Source organism: Gouania willdenowi, chromosome 4 (genome assembly GCF_900634775.1).
Source record: "Gouania willdenowi chromosome 4, fGouWil2.1, whole genome shotgun sequence".
In the NCBI taxonomy this organism is placed as follows: Eukaryota; Metazoa; Chordata; class Actinopteri; order Blenniiformes; family Gobiesocidae; genus Gouania; species Gouania willdenowi.
In genome coordinates, this window is record NC_041047.1 from 43,193,419 (window position 1) to 43,205,945 (window position 12,527).

General features: G+C 37.2%; 1 protein-coding gene across 1 annotated transcript; it reads right to left on the reverse strand.

Moving 5' to 3' along the window:
- Window positions 1-159: 159 nt before the first annotated feature.
- Window positions 160-12,071, reverse strand: ndufa11 (NADH:ubiquinone oxidoreductase subunit A11). The gene is made up of 4 exons (XM_028443783.1): window positions 11,930-12,071; window positions 10,353-10,445; window positions 2,623-2,745; window positions 160-349 (listed from the first exon to the last, which is right to left on the reverse strand). The coding sequence occupies exons 1-4, from the start codon at window positions 12,006-12,008 to the stop codon at window positions 237-239; spliced, it is 408 nt and encodes a 135-aa protein (XP_028299584.1). The 5' UTR covers window positions 12,009-12,071; the 3' UTR covers window positions 160-236.
- Window positions 12,072-12,527: the final 456 nt, after the last annotated feature.

A 12,527-nucleotide genomic window follows, 5' to 3' on the forward strand; every position in this document is an offset into this window, starting at 1 on the left:
TGTTTTCCTTAGTGTTTGTGCTCCATACAGATTCTTCTGCTGTTGGAGTCGTCTTTTCCACCCGTGTGAAGGCCCGTGTTGATTTATTCCCGTGGTTTACCTGCTTGATCCGTAACAGGTCAAGGGTTGCAGGTGTTTAACTAAAATGAACAGACAAGATCATTGTTGATCATCTGAGATCTTTATTATGTTAGACATTTGTACAACAAACACTTGATATTGCAGTATTGATCCATCTATAACTTGGGGGGTGAAGAAAATTTCCATCCTTCCATTTTTCCAACTTTTGTAAAGAAAGCCAGAGTTCCCAGTCCGAGGCAGGCTGATGTTCCGGTTGCAGCGTTGTGTGCTAGAAATAAAATGGGAAACACACACACATAACTGATCACTGTGTAGTACTAATGTCTAACCAGAATATGTTTAACTGCCTAATAATGTTGACTCTTACTTAAATATGCAGATCTTTACATTAAGTCATTGAGGTAAATTATTAAATGGTTGAATGAGGACCATTAGTCATTCATTTAAATCAGGATAAGATAAGCTTGAATTGGTGCACTTGGGGGAACATTTATAATAAGTAAAAAAAAAAAAAAGCACAGGTTCAATAAAAAACATTTTCATGGGATTTCTTTACAATTTGAATCAGTTCTCTTCTGACAAAACTAGGATGATTAATATGACCAGTTCAAAGGCTGAGGTGAAAAGCTTAAGGTTGGGAAAAGAGGAAAGTCCTGTCAGGACATACATGTTTACAATACTTACTCTTAGTACAAACAGAAAAGCTCTATACGAGACAGGCCATTGGTGAGTGCAGTGTGAAGGGCCTCTGATTTGTCGTGAACAAAAACATTTACAGAAACCACTTCCTTAAAGGAAATGGTAATACCCTGGAATCCATCCTAATCTCCTTGTATTATTCACTGTTTAATACAGGTGATTAGTCTGGAAGCTCTCACAAGGCGTTTGAATTCTGGGGGGCTGAGCAGGGCGAAACTTAACTGCAGAGTAACCAATCTAACAAAGAGCGGACAATATTTTTCCCTAAACCTTCACATTGGAAGCACGGTACAAACATCCTTCCTCAATATAAATGGTTTTAAAGCCTCTTCTTGTTATGGTTTCAACGATATATCCAGGGCTTTTAAAACAGAGCAGAACGCAGCACTGAATGTCTTCTCCGTGGCGGGCGCCATGTTTGTTTAAACACTGCTTGGCACTGGAGAGATATGACGTTATTTCTGTACAGCTCTGACTGACCCTAACCTTTCCAAACTGAGGAAGTGAGCAGAAACTTTTTTACAAAAAGTAAGTAAGTGGGTGTGGCTTATCGCCAGGCTAGTATAGCTTCACATGCATGTTTTTGGAAAAACAAAACTGGGGAAATTTTGAAACAGAAAATCCAAGGAATTTATAGAACGGTTTACAAATATATTTAAAGTAAACTTTCTGTCAATTTTAAAATAAGGCTGTCACAAAAAATCTTTTTTATTTACTGCAGGGGTGCCCAACGCGTCGATCGCGAAGGCATTTTGTGTTGATCGTGCTAGTGGGCCTCAAGACTTCATAAATGAATGAGAACATCACGGTCAATTCAGCTTCTGACCACAGTGTGAGGGGGCACTAGTGCACTAATTTGTTTATTTTATGGCTTGGCTTCGCAAACAAAGATTTGTGAAGGGGGCTGTCCACTTCGGCTACACGCACGCTGCTGGCTGACAAGGCCGATTCTTGAAAGGCAGGACCTGCCACAGTGGCTGCAAGGAAAAGTCTGTGTTGGGGTGGCTGCTGGTGCAGCGTCGCGCTACTTCCTCCTACATCTTTTGTACAGGTGTTCTTGAAGGATGTGCTTTTTTACTGTGGTTTCATCCCCCGCACACTCACCGGCTCTAAAACTCTAATAAGTCTCAAAGTTCGTCACCATCGCTCCGTTTCCTCCTGGATCGTCTGATTCGTCAGTGTTTTCCTTTGTTTAATTCGGCTTTTCGTGAGTTTTTTTTACATTGCTTCTCCGTTATAAGAACAGCAGCCTCTCAGAGAACTCACAAGATTTGGCTTAATGCAGACGAGACATTTGTGTGTTCTGATTCAGTGCAAATATTCAATTCTTTCATTTGAGTCTTTATGAAGTGAGCAGCTGTGTTTGAAGCTTTTGTAGATTGATATAATGTATAATGCATGTAATTCAGAACTGCAAGATGATCTGAGATAAATAACTGCAGATATCACACTTTCACAGAGCTTTGGTTCTGCCATAATTAAATGGAAATGCTACATTTTTACTCTGTATATTTTACATATTTATTATCAAAATATTTTTTTTCTACCTCAGTCAGTTTTTAAGTGTTACTGCTACAATAATCTTGTATTTTAATATTATACACATATTTTATAATGATTTAATATTTGTAATAGTTGAAATATTAAAATAAGATTATTTACAATTATAAGCCCCCAACACAGTAGATCGCAAAGAGTTGTCCGTGGTAGAAGTAGCTCGCGAACAGAAAAAGGTTGGGCACCCCGATTTACTGTATATGAACAAGGTTTGTTTTCCTTGTGGCCAATGGAAGTAGAACTACAGCAAGAAACCTGGGCTTCCCTTCTAGCACTAGTACTTACTTCTAGCACCCAGAAAGATTCCAGAGGCACAACCTCCCACAAAATAGTTAATGGGATCATCTGGGGCTTCTCGGGCCTGAGCAGTTAGACATGTGGTCAATCCAAAGATGGCTCCCATGGTGGCTGCAAAAGAGAGGGAAACTCATTTTGTGGATCTGACATTCAGCCATTAATTGTAAACAAGCTTTGGAAACCAAAAGTCCAGAGTTCAGCTCATTAGGAACTAAAGGAGGACTCACATTTGTTAATTATTACAACCTTGTTAAGTAGAAAACAGACTTTAAGGTAAAAACAGCAGAATTACATTTGTGAGGAAGTGTATTACAATGCAATAATGTCTCATCACTGATGAAACAAAGGAAGCAAATCACATCATAACATTAATGTGAACATTTTCATTCAGATTAAGATGCATGCTACTGCTGTTGGTTTTATTATGTGTCTGAAAAACAGACAAAAAAAAACAATGGGTACCCTGGGAGACAACGAGAGAGCTGTCAACGTGTAGTAGAGCCCGACCAACTAATCGGACTGTCGATTAATTGCCATGTCACTGATTAATCAACATCTGGTAATATGTAACCAATGTTGAACCAATGTCTCAGGGCAAAGATTTTCCTGCAGATCTGAGAGGCAGCAGCAGCTCTCTGCATGTGTCTGGCACCTCCTACTCCTACCCCCCTCACCCCCCTTCACACACAGATAGCAGTAAAGCCTCGCCCCTTCTCGCTGCAGCAAGATCGCAGCTCAGCTGATCAGGTGAGACGGAAGCTGAATATTTAGCTACTCCTTAGTAATCTGTGACTTTGTAAAACAATACAACTATACTTTAGTCCCCCGTGACAACAACATCATCACAGAAACTCATTAACGCATTCACGCAACTTTTAGAGAGTGGACTATAGAATTTTTTTTTACAGAATATACTACATGAGGGGTCATGAAGAGACTACTCCATGCTCTAAATAACAGTACTGAAGGTTTTCAATGGTAAAGTTTGTGTTGCTTTTGGCTCATATATATATATATATATATCTCTGCCCATAGGATTCATAGTTTCAGGTGCAAGGGAGATTTTTCTGCTTTGCTGAATTATATACCAGCTTTCTTTAACTATTCTCACCTTGTTAACATATTTTTACAATTGGTTTTAGTCAATCAGCTGCATGTTTAAAGCTGCAGTATGTAAGTTTTTTTGGCATCATTTGGTCAAAAATCCATAATCATCTTTTAGCATATTGTAATCCAAAGTGTTCTGAGTAGACAGTGAATCTGTAAATGAAGCATAGAAATCCAGGAGCGTGATGCTGGATGTCAACCAATAAGATCTCTTCCTTTTTCTCTACTGCATATGATTGAGAGGGAGGTTTTTGGTCATGTTGATGATGTAATATGTTTGCTGATGATTTTAAATGATTCTACTGATTATTTTCAAAAAAATTTGCTGACTTTCATTTTCTTACAGATTTGAAGCTGTTGAATGTTTTCTGTTGCACTTTTTGATTATTTAAAGCACATTGAGTTGCCTTGTGTATGAAATGCTATATACAAATACATTTGCCTTGCCTTGCCCTTACGTGTGCTCCATGAGCTGTTTTGGGCGTTACTATTGGCTGCTCGATTGAAGTCAGGCGCGTTCAAGTACCATCGATAGTAAAAGTGAAATGGTGGACGTTCCAGCAGAAGTCTCCATCGCGGTGTTAGACACAACAGTTAGACGGCAAATCATACGAAAAAAAGCACCGAGGTGGAGAAGCAAAACTCTAAAGGCACAAACAAACTCGAGATGAACGTACCGCTGTGCATCCTCGCAGATCTCCGTGACTGTGCAGGGTCTGCCCCACATACTGGTGTCAGAGGGAGAATGATACCAGACGGGATACATCGCATGTAAACCTAAGAGAAGCTTATTGAAGGTGAATTAATTTTACAGTCTGGATGCGGAGTTATGGTTGTCATTCTGCCCTGAGCAGCAGGCAGCTGAGATAACAGCCGCCTGTGTGAGCTCTCTGGCGAGATGAGCTGATGGCAGCTGCTCAGGACAGTAACTACAGAGTGATACATGCATTCATGTCAGAGTCTCTAAAACACTAGAAAACTCTCCAAAAAAACAAGATAAAGTCCCTACATTTGTCACTAGTCTCATTGAGAAAAAAGTCGCTAAGAGCGTTCACAAAAGATACCGTAAGGGAGCTTAAGTTTCAGTTTCGGTTTCAAATTGGAGCGGAGAGAAGATTCTACATACTGCAGCTTTAAGTAAATGATACTTAAGGTCACAAACTCTAGTGGAAGCTACTTCAGGAGAGTGTGTGTGTGTGTGTGTGTGTTATCTTTGAAACAAATTGAACCAGGACACACGTTGTCTTACAGTGCATCACTATAACATCATAAACAGTAACATGATGGTTTCACCGTAAAGACACTCATCATCAGCTCTTCCAATTACGAGAGCAATCAGCGCAGTGCGGCTACAGAAAGTGAAACAGTGTTTGTGAATGAACGCTGCAGCTGTGAATTAAATTGTAAATGATGTCTATAAATACCTCCAAATATCCCCGACTGACTGTTGTCATGGAGAGTCACAGAATAACTATAAAGTCCCACGTCCCCCATTAATATCAGATGATTACACAGTGTCACATTTCACTTCATGCTGACATGAAGAATTTACCAGGATCACAAAGTCACAAGTTAATGTGTTCATTCATGTCATTTAGAAAAGGTTCCAACTAATGTATTTATTTACTGTGGAAACACAAGGAGAAATGTAGTTAATTTTTTTCTTGTGGATCAGATGAAAATTGACTGTTTCTAATGATAGATCATTCATTTAAATGTAGCAGTGTTCTGCCTCTTTGTCTTCAATCACATTTTGGATATTATTTGAATTTGTTTTCACAAATTCAAATAATATGAATATATGTTCTTATTTTATCAGCAGTTCTATCGGTTATCAGCTTTTTAAGCTCCCCAATATCAGTATCGGTAAAGCTGCACGATTTACAAGTTCTATTTTGTTTTCCAAATTCTGTTTTCCACATCATATTTTTAAAATTCAGCTTTTTTAGAAATTTTAATCAATTTTTTCAGAAAATATTAGCTCCTGTGACTACTGTGAGGAAACAAAATACTAATTAAAAAAAAAACACAATGAAACAAAAATGTATGTCAAAAATAAAAAAAAAAGTATTTTAAAATAATGAAGGTAAATATAAGGACATGGATTATTCTGACTGCTCTTTTTTAATTATTCATGTCATATAAAGATGTAAGAGAGCGGCATTGTCACTAAATTCCTCCTCAGGGATCATTGGTTTAGTGCAGGGGTCACCAACGCGGTGCCCGCGGGCACCAGGTCGCCCGTAAGGACCAGATGAGTCACCCGCTGGCCTGTTCTAAAAATAGCTCAAATAGCAGCACTTACCAGTGAGCTTTTATATATATAGATTTATTTATTTAGCTATTCTTGTTTAAATCACACTTACATGTAACTTAGAAATGACAATACATATATATAAACACTTAAAATGTAAAGTGTTTTTTGTGTTTAATACATACTTGCCAACCCTCCCGATTTTCTCCTGATTTCTGCCCGACATTGTCCGGGCGGACCATCCTTCACTGAGCGTCGTTTCCAGCCGGACAATAATAACGATTACACCGCATAAGAAGAGGAAGAAGACTCTTCTTCCTCTTCTTATGCGGTGTAATTATATTATTGTAATAATAATATTGTTGTAATAATAATAACGATTACACCGCATAAGAAGAGGTGTAATCGTTATTATTGTCCGGCCGGAAACAACGCTCAGTGAAGGATGGTCCGCCCGGACAATGTCAGTGAGGAAATCGGGAGAAAATCAAATCCAACCATGTGTAGGGAAGTGTTTCTGTTATGGTTATAGCCGTTGTTGTATAGGCTATGTTTAATTTTCCTTTTGTTGATTATTTTTATTTCAAGCATACATTGCATAGATTGATGGATAATTTATGCAATGTATGCCTTTTTTGTTTAATTTTATGTTATTTATTTTATTTATTCTACTACTACCACCATTTACCATTTGCACGGGTACTGTGGAATTTGCTCTTTACTTTATGTGTTTTTCAAATAAAAGAACACTGTGAAATTGAATTATTTCATTCCCCCCCCCCCGCTCTTTTGAAAATCTCCCTAATTATTATTTAAGTGTGTATCAAACTGGTAGCCCTTCGCATTAATCAGGACCCAAGAAGTAGCTCTTGGTTTCAACAAGGTTGGTGACCCCTGGTTTAGTGAATCTGATCAGGTTTATTGATTAAGTTTTGATCAACTTAATTTAAATTAACCTAATTTAAATGATCCTGATGACATCATTCCAGACCGTACTGATTAAACAAAAATAAATGTGCAAGACATCATGTGTAAGACGTGTTTTTTTACCACTAGGGACCAGAATATTTTAAAGTATCAGAAGTTATCATTAATCTACGATGTTTAAAACTCTACAATCCCTGGTATCGGTGGTCTCGTCCACAACAACAGAACAACTTTTAACACAGATCTTCTGTAGCTCTGATTAGATGTTGTTTAAACACTGAACAGAGGGGTATTCCATAAAGCAGGTTACGTTCAAACTCTGAGTATGTTCAGGCTCAAATGAAGGAAACTCTGAGTATCTCATTCCTAAACGTGAGGTATGTTCTTCTCTGAGTATGTTACCATGGCAACATTGTCCGTGAACTAAACCTGGTCGCTGGCAGGTTTTATCGAAGAAACCCTGGGTTTCTACCTGGCTCCGCCCACCTGAACACCACTTCTGAACACTTTAATGAACCTTAACACTTTTCTCTGAATCACATTAGTAACATCACACACCACAGATGTGTTCACATCATTACTAATGTGTTGCTTTACTTTTTTTTTGTTTTTGTGCAAACGGTGGTTTTCTTTATAACATTTTGGATACAGAGCATTAAGTGAAACTCACTGAGAGGTTGATCTGCATTAAAAAATCTGCTGACGTCTGTAGTAAAGTTCTCTGAATACAAACCTGTGGATAATATATAGGAGGAAATGATAATTGAAATGAATCCACTTTTAAGGCTCGTTTGTTGTTTTATATGTTACACAGTTAAATCTGTAGATCACACATCTTTGAAGATATGATGCCGCAGTGAATTGTGACGCTGCTCTTGGAAGCGATGGGTCGCAGGTTCGCGTCCCGCTTCAGCGTTTTTTTATGACACTTTTTAGGACATCGAAATGACTCTGCCGACAATATTACATAAAAAATCAATATAAATGATTCGATATCAAGCGGCAGACACTGTTTTTATATCCAGTGTAAAAGGAGGGCTCTCTATGGAGCCATCCTATGCTGCTTCCACGTCTCAAACGCATTTTATTTATATTATTCCCCGCCTGTCACGTCACTGAAGCAATAAAGTGATGAAGCGACAAAAAAGTGTGACTAATTACGGGTGATTTAAGCCACTATAGTCCCTGAAGACTGAACCCACCTTTAGAACAGGCTCATATTCCTCAAACACCGGCTTTTTTCACCCATTAGGGTGAATAAATCACTCTCTTCCGTTTGGTTTTCATGGCAGCTCGAGTAAATCTCTGATCCATTGATGATGGCTTTTTAACGCGTGCGTGCACGTAAGTAAACCAAGGTTTAAATACTCAGGGTTGATTAACCCACTTCATCCCAGCTGTAATGGAATCTGATACCCAGAGTTTCCCGTCGCTGGGTATGTTGACCCAGAGTTTATGGATAGACTCAGAGTTTGTTAATCCTCCTTTATGGAATAGCCCTCAGGTGAAACTGATTAAAGCTGCTGCTGTTTTCAGAGCACAGCAGCGCTACATGAGAAATGAACAGAGTTTTACAGACACGTTAAAGTGAAGTGGGCAGTGGTCTGCTCTGATTTAGGAGTTTTAGGAGTGGTGTTTAAAGTGGTCAGGATAAGTAGTAAGGACATTTCCACATAAAATAACTTCCTTTCCCTTATGTTTAAACCTGATTCTGTCCATTTCCGCGTTCAACAGTAGATTCCGTTTTCATTGTTCGATTCCATGATTCCAATAACGTGGATTTTATAGGGCCCTAGTGTAGTTGTTAGCACATTCAAATACTTGCTGTAGCAAAAAAAAAAAAAAAAGGAGACTCGCTGTAGCGCATACAAGCGTGTGTCCTGTAATCATCTCTGATTGGCCAGCAGCCCAGGAAGGCGGTTCTCGACAATTCTGATTGGTGAACATAGATATCACTCAAATGATGGAGACTGAATTAAAAAACCTCCAGCATCTGAGGTTACGTTATCGCAGTAGTGAAAACCAAAAATTCCTGAATGGGTCGGGCTCTAACATGCCAATATCTTCAGACTAAGGCATTGCTTCTTCTACAAACAACTGAGTTCCAGAACACAGTTATGCAGGATTTCCTCAAGAATATTTCTATATTTGGCAGTCGTCATTATTGCTGACTATTCACATTGCAGAGGAAAAACATTCTAACAGCATGATGCTGCCACCACCATGAAGTTATTCAGATGATGAACAGTGCCTCTTCTCCAGATATGACGCTTTAATTTCACGCCCAAAAGTTGGATGCCATGTGTTTTCAATGAGAAGTGGCTAAAGCCAGGCTACTTTACCTTTAAGTGCGTTAGCAATGCTTGATATTCTGAATGGGAACACTGGAGCTTCATCTTAGTGACCATAGTGACCATAAATGTACACAAATGTCTGAAAAGATGCTTTTACTTCATTTTGGGATATTTTGTGTACATTTCCTAAAAGAACGTTTAAGAATAACTGTCACATAACCAACAGTAGAAAAAGGGCTGCAAATATGAAACTGTGCTTTGAGGCAGCCACTCGTACATTTTTAGGACATTAGGAGAAAAATCAAAAAGTAATGGTGCAATGAAACAATCTCTGCTCTTAGTAGGGATGTAACGATTAATCGTAAGGCAGTTAAAAATCGATTCATAGGTATCACGGTTCACATCGATGCTCTAAAAATTAAATCGCAGTACTTTAGCACCCAAAGAATATCTGTGATATTACGTGAATATCTGTAAAAGTCATATTTTTCTATTAGCTCTGTCTGCTAGTGCATGGCATCTCTTCTTCACTGTTAGAATAACTGCATGTCAACCGACCACTGGGTTACCAGTGCCCTCTGCTGGTCCAAACTAATATGACTTAAATACAGTGCAATGACTGTTTTTTTTTTTGGTTTTTTTTTTAAGTCCAATTGTTAAGGCACAAAATATATTTTCAGTTGTACTTTTAAAAAGAAAATGAACTATTGTGTAGTTTTGCATTGTTTACTATAGAACCAGAATTTAAATTAATAGGCTTCTTCTTCATTTGTAATATTCTTTTATTTTTTTCATTCAAGATTTATTTTTAGTTAAATTACATTGTTTTGAATAGTTTATCAAGGGATTCTTTTGACAATGAAAAATAAAAGGAAAATAATACAGTATTTTCAATTTTTTCACCCCCAAAAAATAAAGGAATATTTTTCAGTCATCATTTGTCTGCAGTCCCATTTTGTAAAATAAATTGTGAGAGAATCGTATCGTGTGCCCAGTATCGTGAATCGAATCGTAATGGGAGTTGAGTGAATCGTTACATCCCTCGCTCTTAGTGATATAGTTTCCACCCCGTGCAGTGGAACACAAGCATAGACTATTCCAAAACAATTAAAATCTGACAGAAAAGAGTGACTTACCCAATGTAACTGTTGCATTTGTAGCTCTTTGAAGTGCTTCCATTGCTGAATCAGGGGGAAAAGCCACAATGTGATAGGCTGAACCAACAAGGCCTGAAAAGCATTTAAATGTACACATTAGAGCTCTGAACTCAGGCTAAATTATCGAAGTGCTACGGTGGAAGTTCTCAAAATGGGACGGTTTATGACACTGAACTAACGATAATGATGCAGGACAGTACTTGGAAAGGAAAAAAGGCAGACTAAAGAGCAGTTTGACAAAAATAAAAAAAACTCTGGGCATACTTACATATATGCTGAGTATGACTTTTTCAACTTAAGTGAATATAAAATAAACAATAACATAAATAATACCAATTTTTCCTATTTAAAGTGCATAAAGAGGTACTCTGCAAATAAAATGAAAGACAGAGAATGGCAATTCATGCAAGTCTATAATTAAAACCAAATCATGTCATAATGGCATTATTAAAAAAATTTTTAAAAATTTTAAAAATCCTGTCAGTGCATGAACTTTACATACATTTTTAAAGCCTCAAACTAGAACAGTCTACGCAGCCCAGATGGAATATATGGACATGTTATTTTCAACTAAAATAGCATGTCAACATTTATCTTGTCACGTTTCAATATTGCGATATCCACCTACTACTTAATACAGCTGCAACATTTACTGAAAATAGTGAACTGTTTCCATGACTGATGTATTTACAGGTAGTTAATGCATAAACATATTGATTATTTTTTTAAGTTACAGCAAAATATTGACACATTTTCCATTATAAAAATAATAAAGGTACAGTAGAGACTACTGAGGCAATGAAGCAGGTATGTTGCTGAAAATATCATTTGAAAATTCTATTATTTACTATGCAATGAGTCATTCTTAAATTTGGGAATAAATGCAACACATGATACATATGTTGTTCAATGTAATATGATTAAACATACCTTAAAGGGACAGAAGTAGGGCATCCAAGAATAGCGTTTAAAAACACTGTGTAAATAAAGTAAAGGCCATTCTACGAATTTAATGAGCTATACCAGGCATGGTGCAGTCTCCAAAAACAATCGAAATTACAGACAACAGCAAAAAAAAAAAACTAGTAGATTAATGAATTAATAAATAATAACAATATCAATAATAATATCGTCGTTTTAAAATACACATTACAAAGAAACAACAAAAATGTACAAAAATGACAGTAATAGTATTCAAATTGGTAGATGCTAAACTAACGTAAATTCTCATATTTTGATTCTGGGATCCTACAATAAAAGTTGACTCTGTGTGATGTCCTTGCACAATATTTCACTGAATTGCATTCAAGATTTTTTTATATTGAATTGGTGAACAAACCAAACCAAATTTAATTAGAAATGAATCTCTACTCAGCATATTGACTCTGTAATCCATTAAATCAACAACAGAGCAAAAAACTCAATCCAACCTATCAGTCCAGCTAAGTTAGCACAGTTAGCATCTCCTCAACCTCTAAGGAGTGTACCCTCGGTGCTGCTATGGAGCACATTTCTATACCACGGCTCAGGGCTTGGCAGCAGTAACATGTGCTTACCCAGCGCAGTGGCCAGTTTGGTGGTGAACCATGTTTTCTGCACACAGTCAGAACCCTCCGGTACGTCCCAGTAGCCCATCTTTGATTCTACAAGGACACGATCGTTTTCTTCCACACTTGGTTGTTTATTATTATGGTTACAACCAAGTGAGGGGTAGTACTGCCACCTACAGGACTGGAGTGCATAGGTTTTTTTTTTTGTTTTGTTTTTTTAAGCAGCGGAGAGCTCTGGGAAATGAAAACTGACAAAAGTAAAAATAAATAAATAAATAAAAATAAATTAACGGGTTTGTTTTTATTTCTGGTTCTCCTAATTTATGGGAAATAAACTCAAACCTGGTTTCTGCCTCAACATTGCTGAAGAACAGACGTGTGCAGCCAGGGGGCATGCATTTTCTGAAAACGATATTATCTTTGATCTTATGATGACTAATTCACACCATGACTTTCTTATCAATAATATCATTATACTTGGACAATTTTTATTCGCAAAAATATAACTTCGTTTTAATGCCTTTCACAACCCATTTTTACAGTATTTTAAATCCTTTAAAATGCTAAAAAATAAATAAATAAATAAATAATAATAAAGCAAAAA